Raw genomic sequence first — 13,883 nt, forward strand, 5'->3', positions numbered from 1 at the left:
CCCATTTAGAGCATGTTCACTGGGGGTCGCTTAAATATATCTTCTTCAATGCGTTTCATAGGACAAAGCCCACTTCTTCAGGAAGAAATTAGTAAATATGTATCTAAAAGTATAAGAAAACACATCAAAAACATGAAATTTCAATACTGTAACAAAATACTGTATATTATAAAACAAAAAGAAAAACCACATAACTGCCTCAACAAATGTCAGTAGCAAGGAACTGGACCTCTAAATTCCACACCTTCCAGGGGGGCAATGAGGTAGTTACCCTTCACAGATCCAGAGTATACACTAATTAAAAGAAACAATAACAAAAAGACTGTAACTTGTCTAAAATAATTATGACTTGCACCCTAAAAAAGGAGGGAGGGAGGCTAAACTCTATAGGCATATTCTTGTAAGCAATGTTTACCAGCTCAGTACCAACTACACCCTAAATCCCCCAAAACTCCTATAACCATAAACTCTTAAAGTAGCTGTAAACCTCAGATATGAAAAGTGAACAAAGCATACCATTCTATGGTATGTACTGGCCTCAATCCAATGCACCATGTGTAATTTCTTTCTGCCGTCAGTATCTACATGAGTCACTTCTTTCTGTTCAGTCACCAGACACTCTCCGGTGATGCCCCCACCCCACCAGCACATAGCAGGTGATGAACAGCCTCAGCTGTGCATATTTCCTTATGAGTAGATGGTAGGTGTTCATTCCCTCCACTCAGCTTTCAGACTACACCGAGCTCTGTGTCTAATGCTGTGCAGTGTGTGATGCCAGATTCCTTGGCCCTGTCTGCTGAAGCTGAGAAATATCCTTTGATGTGCGTGTTTTAGAAGACCGTATAGAAGCGATGTTGCAGATACACAGGTACAACTTATGTAGAGGGATTTGTTTCATCTCTGTGACCTGAGGCTAGTCACTTCACTGGGTATATGTAAGAATTTACACCAACTTCAACATGCTTATGGGCCAATATGGGTTAAGAAACGCCATCACACATATAAAAACATGCAGCAAATAATTTCTATTGAACCATATAAAAAGCCAGGAAATATCTCTTAATGAGTCTCACAGGAGGACACTGAAAGCCCATCCAGTGGCCCTCACACAAGACTGAAGTAGAGATCCTTTTAGTCTCCTCCAATCTGCCTGGGGTAGTGAAAACTGCAATGTGACCCAAAGGGGGTGCTGTTGGTAGGAAAAGGTTGAAGGTTCTATTAGTCACTTGGCGCCTATGTGAATATTTATAAAGATCCTGCTTTTCAGACAGTAGTCTGCAAATTTGAATAAGCTATACTTTATGTGCTAATTAGATTAGTAAGCTTCATTAGTAAGATTGTAAGCTCGAAAGAGCAGGGCCCTCAATCCCCTCATGTTTTGCATTGTATTGTTACTGTTCTGTCACATGTTCTGTCCCCCTTTGTAATGTACAGCGCTGAGCGAACTATTGGCGCTTTATAAATACTGTATAATAATAATAATTATAGCCATAGTGCAAGGTTATTTAACAAAATTTGGCCAAAGGTTCACTCTAAATGAATAAAAGGTTCAAGAGAGTATCAAAGTGCATGTTTGCCTTAAGAATTGACATCTCTTATTTGCTGTCTTTTGGTCCATTAAATATACCATTGAAAGTGTTTGATAAGCTGATATCTTTCTGATCTCTCTGCCTGTGCTGCATTCCTATCATGGAGAGAAGGGCGAAGAGAGGAGGGCGAGGTGTTCTGTCCTGTCCTAGGGCAACAATGCTCCTCCATACATGCAATAGGTTGAATAAGTGTTGCCATTAGCAGGATCAACAGGCAAAAATAATGAAACAAAAAAGCTTAAAAAAGTAAGATAATGTAGCCATCACATATAAGGACTGGAAAGCTGCAATATACAGTAGTTCATTTTTATTCCTGGGTTTAGATACGCTTTAAAATACATCTGCAGAAAAAAAAGAATCTACTGTTAAATTCATATACAGGTTTGTTAAAATCTCTTTTTTTTTACATTTACAGATAAAAACAAAGAAGCAAACAGAGCGCCTTGCTCAGCCACCTTCATTTTACATTCAGAGAGGAAAAATAAAACTGCCAAGGCAGATGAAAAGGTTTGTATTCTCCAGACTTCAAGTGCTAAGAAACTTTTATTAGCCTGTCAAAGACAGGAGCCTAGTTACCTAGTTATTTATTTCTCTTAATTGAAAATGTCTGCCTCATAATTATTATGATAGGAAATGTACCTAACTAATCAATCATCAGTAATTAGAGGCTTACTAGTCTAATCCTTTTTACTGTCCTAGAAACTAGTGTTTTAATGTGAACTCAGCAACTGCGTATGCTATAAACTATATTATGTATAATAAAAATGTTCATGTAAGTTAGTTTTCCAAGTTTAACCGATAAGAGTACCATAAGACAAAGTCTGAAATATTAGTTTATGGCCTTTACTAAACTTTTTCATATATTGGATTCTAGGATGGTGGTATGAAGGTATCAAGTGGCGAGGATTATACGACCAAAGGCAATAAGCCAGTGGCATCAACGCCAGTTCCAGGATCACCATGGTAAGAATATTACATTAAATATGAATAACATAATAATCAAACTATGCATGCCTGAATATGGTTTGTTTGTAACTGTACCAGGGGAGGGTAGGATCAACCACTTGCAGACCACCCACCGGCAATGTACTTTGGACGGGTGGCCTGTACAGGCGTAGTAATAGACCTGTACGTTGCTGGCCTTTTCAAAGTACAGGGTGTTCATGAGTGCCCCCGCCTGCTTAGTCCTGCTGTGATTGTGCACAGCGGGAGTTTGTCAGCAGGTCCCAACCAATGATTCGTGGCCGGGTCCTGCTGATCAGCTGTTTTCAGTCACAGCCCAGAGCCCTGTGTTGATAATCTCTCTTTTTTCTCCCTGCAAAGCATGGAGAAAAAAAAAGAGATTTTTAGTAAAAAGCATAAAAGTCTAATAAAGAAACACTGTAAAAAAAACTTTTCTACAGCCACATGTGTTTACTAAGTGTAAGTGCACTCTTTTAAAAAACATTCCCTAAAAAAATCAATATTTTTAAGTAAGTTTATGATTTTGTGTTGGGCCGTATTCATAGCCATCTTGGAGACCTTTGCTCTGTATTATTGCATTTGTTATTTTAGAAGTATACCAAAGTTGATGATGAAGAAAGTAAAGAAGGCAGGTTATCTATCTTGCATCCACACACATAGAACTCAACAAAGAACTTACACCATGCCATGCTAGCAGTTCAGTTCTTGCTTAGCAGCAATGGGGTGGGTGAACTGTAAATACACAGTACAATAATCCCCCAGCAAAAATGAGCTAACTGTGCAGAAACAGAACCAATGCAGACCAGTTGGGTTGTATTGGCAGGTAGAGCAGCAAACAGGACCTTTTATTTTACATAGCAATGTGTTATTGAGCATCAGCAACATGAAGTTTGGGTGCCTGTTTGCTGGCCCCGGCAGCCCTCCTGTCCTAGGTAGCGGCCTGTGTTGGTTATGCAGAAATCTGGTTTGCTATTAAATGTCCACTAATTGTTTTTATAAAAGTGAAAGCCATTGTCAGCATTTAAAGGGCCATTCTGAGTATGTGTCAATTTGGTTCACTAGAGAGCAATGTCTCTGACACACAATGGATCTCACCATGAATGAAACATCTGAAAGATGAAAGCTCTTTATTGACAAACATATTGTTTTTAAATTATGATTAATATGTGATAAAAAATATGATGATTAATGTGATGTGTTCTAAACAGGAAAATAGCTTTTTATTGGATGATGTGAGCAACACAATTCTCTCTTTAAAAAAATCCAATAATATGTGAGCCCTGTCAGATGTTTTTAACAAGTACTACTTCTGTCCATACCAAGCCTTGATGAAGGGGGGCATTTTGAATCCCTGAAACATGGAACATGCTGGCTTTTTTTACCCTATTAATTCATATAAACTGGCTACAAAGGATTCATTGACTGTATAACTGATTAATTATAGCAGGACTTTGAAAAAGTCCCAGGGAGCTGACTAAACTGCCATATAGATGGGTTGATGGTCACTCAGCTGTATGGTGCTTACAGTGAACCTGATGAAGTATAAGAGCCTCTTGATACGCAGATGCCTTGAGGTTGTCTATACACATACCTAGTCTGTTGAGTCACCAGTGCATGAGCTTTTAGTTTTTAGAATAGATTTTTGGAGAAACATAGGGCATTCAGAGTTCTAAAGGCTCAGAGAGTTCAGGAAGAAGCTGGGTGCTGAGCAAGGTAAGAGGAAGGGGCAGATGATGCAATAACAAAGACAAAAAGAGCTAGAAATTAAGAGGTTAGAGAAAGTGGGGATGAGAGGTAAGATTCCCTCCCCTCAATCTGCCAAGCAATCTAGCATTTTTTTTATTTGGGTTGTGTAAGATCTGTATCTAGCAGTGCTTTATATTAAGGAGTAGAGATGAACTCATTGCTCAAGAACTATATCCACTAGAATTTGTAACGTGTACCCTTGTCCAAGGTGATTAAATCCTCCAGTCACCTAATGCCATTCACCTTCAGCCACATAGCGATGGTGGGTGTGTGTTGTTGTTTCCATAAGTCTGGGATACAGCTTCTAGCTACATTGATTAAATGTGGTAGGGCGAAGCATTTGTAAGTCATTTTTGGCATATTGTGTTGTGGTGCAATAGAGAAGAGGCAAGGTCCATGGGAATAATAAAATCTGTAAATTTTTGCATTATACGTTGCAACTCTGACCATAAAGTCTGTGTTATACATTATCACATTTCGGAAAATGAGCAGGATGTCTCCTGTAGTGATACCACATCACCAGCAGAGCAGAGGTTGAAGGAAACATACAGTGAAGCCAGTGTGGTGTTTTGAGGACAGATTCCTGGTACTTAGTACAATTTGATGTTTTGTGGGTATAAAGAAGGATTCTATCAATTTGTCAAGAGTTGAAACTGAAGATCACGTTCCCACCTGGGTATATACAGTATTTTGGGGTGAAGTTTGTAGGTGGGGAATTGAGAAGACTGTACATCAGAGATAGAGTATGTCTAAGGGAATTGGATTTTTATGATATGAGAGCCTGAATAAAATTAAGTGTGGACTATATATGGGCTGCTTTTAGTGCTTTCTTCCTTGCACACCCAATGTCCAAGGAAAAAGTCGATCTGTGGCTACCATATCTGGAAGAGCTTCCATAATGCTTTGTTGGTACTTGTTGTAAGCAGGGGATGGGCATTAAACGGGCAACACAAACACGTGGTTGGGTTGTGTTTTTACCTCCCTCTAACTGCTCTCCCGTAAGCTGCAAAGTCGGTGAGCAGGGGTGTACACATGCTATGGCCATGATGCTTTGCCTTACAATGCAGCAAAAATGATCCCCCTATCAACTGAAAAGGGCAGCACCACCCTGAAATGGTATGCAATGCAAACAATTGCAGTATGAGGTGTGGGTGTATAGGGGCTAAAACATCTGGTGAGAAGGTGACATAATACCTCCTCACCACCTGTACAATGCCCTCTGAAAACCCATCCAACGTAGATCATTTTTAATAGGGCAAAGCTTGTGCAAACAAGCCCTAAGGATGATCATTCTCTCTACAATGCTTGAGACCCGACTGAGAACAGTTACTACTTTAAGAGAGCCAGCTCCCCACACTTTTCTTCTGAGTACATACAATAACAGCCTTTACTGTAGGTAAATGACTCTGACAGATGTCTTTCTATTCTCTTTCTAACTAAAATGTAGAGTTTTCAATACTAAAGATATTCATTAAAGTAAACCTGCAGGCAAAACACAAACATTCCATCATGAATATGCACAAAACAAAAAGCTGTTTATTCCTTTTCAAAAGACAGGTAATGTTCCATAGATTTTTGGATCTGGGACAGGAAATGAAACTTGTCTTAGAAAACATTCTGCTTTTGTAGGTTCTGAACTACAAACTAGCCATTATACACTGGCAAAAGACAGAAAACCTTCCAGATCAATAAATAAAGAATATCAAACAGTAGATATGTAATATATAATTCTTTGTAGCTGCTACTGCAGCCAATATAGAAACCATAGTGCAATATTACTTTATTTTGTTTCCACTGAGCATATAATTAGAGTTATTACTGTAATTATAACCTAGGACTAATTATTACATTGACTGTTTACAAAGTATTTACATGCTTCTTGTACCACATTTTAATTATTGTTGTAGATTCTCCTTCTATTGTCTGTCTGTGTCACATAAAGGCCAACTCTAGCTAAAACATTCTTCTAGTTTTGAATAGGCTTCGGAAGAATAAATACTATCACATTTGTAATGCTGTCATCACACCAATGGGTAAACTACACCTTATTTCCAAACCACGTGAAGGCTGAAACAAATTGATAGGATAAGCTGTCACAGGGGCAGCAAGACACACATATTAATAATAACCCAAAGAGGTTTTAACTCATACCTGTTTTCGAGGAAAACATGTTTTTTGGCAGCATGTGTACCCTACTGGGGATATTTCCTATAATTTCTTACTCTGCAAAGAAGTGATAAGAAACATACTTAATGCTATCCCCCAAAAAACCTGGTATAGGTTATATCTTTTGCCCAATGATAAGCAACCTGACAGCCAGCTGAAGGAGCGCACATGACATGCTAACAACGCTATTGCTAATTGCTAGGCAGTGGCTTAGTGTCAGTCTGCAACAGAAGTGCTGTTATTGGCAGTACCATTAAATAAGAGCCTGTTTTGCTTCCCAAATCTAAGCTTTGCAAGTGTAATCTTTACAATTTATCCAGTTGTGACAAGATAGCTGTAATTTAGTCTCAGTAGAATTAGCAGACAGTGATTCAATCCAAATGACATCTTGCAGATCGAAGAAATTTTTAATCCAAAACCTGTGAAGATCATAACAGATTAGCATCAGATAGGTCAAAAAATCATAATATGTGCAGGTCCAGCAATTACATGTGCTCAGAACAGAAACTAAAGACACGCTGGGACTAGCTATACACAGCATCTCCTAGCTGCGGAGTGAGATAAGGACAAAATTATTTAAAGGCAAACTAAACAGCAATGCATGTGTCACATGATACTCCCCACTAAAAACTATTGTTTTAAATATTAAACAAGAAAGAGGGAGAACATGGAAGAATAATGCAAACATTACCATACTTTAAAACTTGAAAGTCACTACATGCCAGCATAAGATAGAACAGAAGATAGTTTAAAAGTCTATCTTCAAACAGAAAGGCAGCAACATGCACTGGTCCTTCTTCCCTCAATTTGAATCAAGTCATTGGTTAAGAGTCAAATCCCCTTCCTTTGGCAAGAGAAGTACCAGTTCCTTGATAGGCCCAAAGAAGAGTCACACAGGTCTTTCCTTAATTGCCTTGACTTCTACTCTCCAAATCTCTCCATCATTACTTGGTACAGCCATTTTATTGAGACCCATAGTCAAATGGTTGCGGTGGGCATTCTTTTCTTTCAAGAGGACAGTGTTGCTCACTTGTAGGTTGGGTTTGATAGTTTGCCATTTGCCATGACTTTGAAGGTTGCACTCAATGAGCTCAGGAAATGGTATTTCTATACTGCCATTCAGGGGAGCTGCTACTAGACCAGTGGCTTTCCTGTCTGAAATTTATGTAATACTAGCACAGGTTCATGGTGTGTGATAAGGCATCTCCTGTTATGTTTAACAGGTCAAAAATCTTTGATCTTTCCGTGGAAACACAGCATTTGAAGCAAATCCAATATTTCTTTAAAAGCTATCTACTTCTTTCAAGAGCTTCTTTCTGAAGCTAATACATTTCCTATATGGATGTGGTTAGTTATGTATGGGACATTGACAATTTCCGTTCTCAATTTTCTTGTTCTGACCAGTATTTTTTTTTTTTTAGGGACTGGAGTAGGTTTAGGTAGAATATCAGGCCTTTTCACAGACACTGGACCTCTGCAGTCTCTATGGGAAATGCGTGAGCTTGCAGGCCTTGGAGAAGGTGGACCAAGAGGGTTGGATTCCCAAAAGGAGAAGCTCGGATCATTCTTAGTATCTGCAATTTTTCTAATTAACTCACAGAAGTAGGGAAAGGGAGTAAAGGAAACTTTGTTTTTTTACTTGCAGCTTGAGCCACGTGATGCCAATTTTCCCTGTACATGACAAGGTAACTTGGAGACTATTGGGTTAAACCCACAAGCTGTATCTAGGTAACTGACACTGGGTAGGTTGTAAGCAGGCGCTTAATGAGGTATTACTGAGTTGCCTGTGTTAAATATTTCCTTGGTGTATTTTCTGCTGTGTAAGATGCTTAGTTAATATTGTCCAACAGAAGTGGTGCTGTTTGGTAGGCAAGGGTTAACTCTGCCTACCAGACTTTTCCGGGCTTTTATGAGAAGTACCACCCTTAGAAGCCAGCACACTTTACATGTACGGTTACTTTGAGTATGTGCCACCTTAATGATGATTTTCATGTGATTCCAGCCTCCGTCTGCAGGTTGCATTATTAGCGAGCGTTACTGGTGAGCTCCCTCCCCATTGGGTGTGTTAAGCCCTGCCCATAAGGTGGGTATCTGCTTAGGTGAGTTGAAGCTCCAGGAAAAGGTCACGGAGCTCTTGAAACTTTATAATATCTCTGCCAGATATTTTTGGGTTTGCGACCTTTTAAATAAAGCATCCTCAATGGTTTCTGGGCTGCCAAAGCTGCCTCAAGTCTGTCCCAAGCAGCTTTAAGAGCTGTGGCAGGGTTATCAATGTGAACAGTTTTGAGTCTTTTGATACCTTCAGCAGATTGAGGTTTGAGTCACCTGATAAGTAAATTTAAATCTTCTGTAGTTGTGACATCTAGTTCCTTGATGGTGGCTTTCAAGGTGTATTTCCAGCCTCTGTAGTTTTCAGCTTTGGCATCAAACTTAGTGAAACCTGTTTTAGTGAGCTCTTTGCAGAGTATGTATTTAAGAAACAGTGACGTGTCTCTGGTTTCAGACTTTGAATGCACAACTGCATTCATACCTGACACTGGCTCAGAGGCAGGGGCAGACTGACAACTCATGGGGCCCCTGTGTCAAAACTCAAAAAAGCCTATGAAAAAGGTACCAGGGGCATCTCATGGGGCCCCCTACTGACCCTGGGCCCTTGGGCAGTGCCCGAGTTTCCAAATGGTCAGTCCGCCCCTGATCAGAGGTGACCGGGCAGATTGTTTTGAGAGGTGGCAAGCACAGTGTACAGGCCTTGGTTGAGGGGTGCAGCTGCTGTGGCAAGGAGCTGAAGTTTTGGGAGGGAGTGTGGGAATAGGATGCATACAATGCAACTAGGTGTCTGCTGCTGAGATAGAAACAAGATATACCTGTGCTCAAATCCCAATAGCTTGTACATGCATTTATCTAGCAGGTGCTAAAGGGGTGTAGCCACATATTAATACTAGAAATCCTGGAGGAACCCTCTCCACACTGCTAATTACCCTTTCCAGTAAACGTTACAATAAAAATAGGCATTTTCATTCACACATATTGCAATATTTGTTTACGCTGGCCAACTGTGTCAAAGTAATTCCTCTATGGCCTAGTCTGCTCTGCCAACACAAATGCTACTGTGGACACAATGCCAACCTGGGGCAAACAGACACAAAGTGGGGGAGAGCCACTAGGTTTAGATCTGACTACTGACCTACTATGCAACAGAAGCAAGATATTACTGTGCTCAAATCCCAATAGCTTGTACATGCAAGCTAGTAGCTCTTCCCCACTTTGTGTCTGTTTGCCTCAGGTTGGCATTATGCCCACATTAGTATTTGCTTTGGCAGAGCAGATTAGGACTGGCCATAGAAGAATTACTTTGACGCAGTTGGCCAGCTTAAACATGTATTGCAATATGTGTGAATTAAAAATCCCTGTTTTTATTGCAAAGCTTGATGGGAAAGGTAATTAACAGTGTGCAGAGGGATCCTCCAGGATTTCTGCTGCTGAGATAGAACCCTTGCAACAAAGTCACAAAAATGATTTGCTTGACATATACAGTATGTTTGCAAGAGTCATGGTGCCAAAAACACAGAATAATTGATTTAGGGCTTACATTCATTTTACATTTGACATTTGTTTTGAGTTATAAATGCTAAATTTCAGGATAAGCGAATATTGTCTACATGCAAGAGTCATGTGTATCCCTGCTTGAATCTTGGTGTGCTTTGTTTATTTCTTTCAGATCTGTGTAGTAAACCTGTGTGAAATGTTATCACTGTGCAGATGTTTCCTGTAATGAAGACCAGTCACTGCTGCTCTCTCTCCTTGTGCAGGGTAACTGGTCTTATATCCACCCCTTCTGTAGTTTCTGCAGGCAGCCTGTAGAAGGTCCTTAACCCATCAGCAGGACCGGTATCTGCTCCTTTGTGCAAGGAGGAATAGGATGAGCACTGCCAGAGCCCTACAAAATGACCTCCAGCAGGCCACTGGTGTGAATGTCTCTGACCAAGCAATCAGAAACAGACTTCATGAGGGTGGCCTGAGGGCCCGATGTCCTCTAGTGGGTCCTGTGCTCACTGGCCAGCACCATAGAGCTTGATTGGCATTTGCCATTGAAAACCAGAATTGGCAGGTGCTTTTCACAGATGAGAGCAGGTTCACCCTGAGCACATGTGACAGACGTGAAAATGTCTGGAGGAGAGCTGTGGAGAACATTATGCTGCCTGTAACATTGTTCAGCATGACTGTTTTGGTAGTGGGTCAGTTATGGTCTGGGGAGGCATATCCATGGAGGGACACACAGACATCTACAGGCTAGACAATGGCACCCTGATGACTGCCATTAGGTATCGTGAAGAAATCCTTGGACCCATTGTCATACCCTACACTGGTTGTTCCTGAGTTCTGGGTTCCTCCTGGTGCATGACAATGCCTGGCCTCATGTTGTGAGAGTATGTAGGCAGTTCCTGGAGAATGAAGGAATTTATACCATTGAATGGCCCCCACACTCGCCCTACCTAAATCCAATAGAACACCTCTGAGATATCATGTTTCGGTCCATCCGACTCCCCCAGGTTGCATCTCAGACCAGGAGCTCAGTAATGCCCTGGTCCAGATCTGTGAGGAAAAACCCCAGGACACCATCTGTTGTCTCATTAGGAGCATACCCCTGACGTTGTCAGGCATGCATACAAGCACATAGGGGCATACAAACTACTGAGTACCATTCTGAGTTGCTGCAATGAAATTTCAGCAAAATGGACTAGTCTGCTGCATCATTTTTCACTTTGATTTACGGTCCTATGCAGGTTGATCATTTTCCTTATGTTCCTAACACATTACCCAGTCCATATCAGTATAGATATCCAGCATGATACTTTTCCCCATTGAGATCTGATGTGTTTTCAATGTGTTCCTTTAATTATTTTGAGCAGTATGTATGTATGTATATATATATATATATATATATATATATATATATATATATATATATATATAGAGAGAGAGAGAGAGAGAGAGAGAGAGAGAGAGAGAGAGAGAGAGACCAGGGCTTGAAAAAGCCGCTTGCCCACTCGCCAAATGCGAGAGGGAATTCTTGTGTGGCGAGCAGTGGCGTCCAGAGGCAGGTGTGGGGGGTATAGTCCACACACGGCCACTCCCAGTACGATGTGAATGGACAGTGGCCCTTCCTCACTGAGCTCGCCCCGCCCTGCTGTCAGAGGAGAGAGAAGGAGAAGGTGCAGCTCACCGTCACCTCCAGGACAGCCCGCGCTAGCAGTAAAGCCCTTGGTGTCCCTTGGTAATGGGTTGGGAGTAGAGGAGCCCGCACTTCTTCTCACTGATCCCTCCATCTACTTACCTGCTGCTAATCCAGAGCCCTCATCACCATACACACAGCGACATGTCTGAGCTCCGGAGGAGAGGCCTGGGGGAGTCCTAGCACGACAACAGCAGTGACAGGGTGAGTGTCAGCGGACAGGGCATGAAATTGGGGGCAGGTCACCTGTCTGCATGGAGTGTCCTGGGCCTGACTGAGTGCAGGTGAGGGGGGCCCTGACAGGGGGCGCGGCCTTCATCTCTGTGGGGTAACTCTTGGCTTCTGTGGTCTGGCCTCAAAGAATACATTGATTTCCACACTGGATTTCAGTCATTCCCACTGCTCCTATTATTCTGACGTTTGTAAACTGACTTTGCAAAGATCTCCACACATTTAGGGTAGGTTCACACTATCTCATTGCTCTGAAAAGTGATCCATGGTGGATTTCTTTTCAGAGTGTGGCTAAGCTGCCCCTGTCAGAGGTTCAAGTGATTTTAAAGGCAATTTTATTTTGAATAAGAAAAAATAACAAACATGTCTATACTTACCTGCTGTGTGCAGTGGTTTTGCACAGGGCAGCCCCGATCCTCCTCTTCTTGGGTCCCTGCGCTCCTGGCCCCTCCCTCCTGCTGAGTGCCCCCAGAGAAAGCAGCTTGCTATGGGGCACCCGAGCCACTCCTCTGCATATCAATTAACATGCAGAGCCTCAGCTCGTGCCCGCCCCTCTCTCCTTATTGGCTGTAATTGCACCCTATTGCTATTAAGCTATTGCTGTTGTGTTTAAATTGACATAATAAAGCTATGTTATAATTGAAGTTTTTTATATTTTGGACTCTACATTTTTCTTTAGAATGAAATTTCATAAGCTTTAAGGGGGTGTGGTTGGGGGTGGAGGCGGACCTGGGCAAGGTTGGGTGGGGCAACTGGTGGAGAGTAAGGTTTGTGCCTGGCTAGTAGGTCTAGACTCGAAACTTTAATCCCTGATTTAGACAACCTTCCCTACCATACACCTTGTCTCAGGAGAAAGTTTGTACTTACCTCCTTCCACCGTCTAGATATTTTTCTTTTTAACCAATGTGATATCATAAAGGTGTGAACATTTCTGTTCCTAGCATCCCGAAGAAGAGGTCTGCAGGGTGCCTACATTATATGTGGTCATGTAGCCACCCACAGAAATTCTGTAACCCCCAAAAGCAATCTGCAGACTACAAACTGGCTCTTTGGAGTCCAAAGTGATGCTGTAGGCATGTGTGTAGGTGGCAGTGCTGGGACAAGGTCATCCAGAGTCCAGGGCGAACATGCAAAACTGCGCCCTCCCCAAGATTTTTGAGCATTATGTGTGAGTAAAAATGCCCCCCCCCAAAAAAAAATAAAATCAAGCACTAATTGCATGCTTACCCTCTAAGCAGACATTTCCCCTCCGCTCAGTACAAATCTAACCCCTGCTGAAATACCCCTCCCAGCACATATCTCTCCTCCATCCCCCCAGCTCAAATCTTCTCTCTCTTCATAAGTCCCCAGCACAAATCCCCCCCAAAAAAATTTCCCCCTCCTAGCACTAATCCTTTAACCCTCAAATTCCTCCTCCAAACACAAATCCCCCCCCCAAATTTCCCTTCTGGTCACAAATCCTCTTCCCCCTACTTCAAACCCCCCCCTCCCCACACACATTTCCCTACCCCAATTCCCCAACATAGCACAAATCCCCCCCCCCCCCAAAAAAAAAAAAAAAAAACCACTTTCCTAGCTCAAATTCACTTCCCCCCCACCATATGACCTTTTCTTGCACAAGCCCCCCAATCCCCCCTTCCTAGCACAAATCCTCTTCCCCCATCCCCCCCAACACAAATCTCCCCAAATCACCATTCCTAGCACACCTTCAGAAATGTCCCCTCTTAGAACAATTCTTACCCCCTGCCACACCCAAATTCCCCCTCCCAACATAAATCTCCTCCCCCAATCTCCTCATGGTGCCCGCACACCTCACATGATACCACAGGGCCAGGGGCAGCCGCCCTTCCTGCCCACCTCTTGTCTCAGCCCTGGTAGGTGGTGATTAAGAGTGGAGAACTCCCCTGTCATTATCCACCCATACTTGCCTGCAGCATCTTTGCTACCATGATAAT

The 13,883-nt window shown here is 42.1% G+C and overlaps 1 protein-coding gene across 1 annotated transcript in view; it reads left to right on the forward strand.

Moving 5' to 3' along the window:
- TCERG1L (transcription elongation regulator 1 like) overlaps positions 1-13,883 on the forward strand; it is a 244,115-nt gene that overhangs the window by 194,571 nt on the left and 35,661 nt on the right. The window contains exons 6-7 of the mRNA XM_089669320.1: positions 2,005-2,096; positions 2,464-2,552. Of these exons, the coding sequence (XP_089525446.1) occupies positions 2,005-2,096; positions 2,464-2,552 (181 nt within the window). The remainder of the gene's footprint in view (positions 1-2,004; positions 2,097-2,463; positions 2,553-13,883) is intronic.

Source organism: Staurois parvus, unplaced genomic scaffold (genome assembly GCF_062004578.1).
Source record: "Staurois parvus isolate SC_StPar_1 unplaced genomic scaffold, SC_StPar_1.0 ptg000009l, whole genome shotgun sequence".
Classification (NCBI taxonomy): domain Eukaryota; kingdom Metazoa; phylum Chordata; class Amphibia; order Anura; family Ranidae; genus Staurois; species Staurois parvus.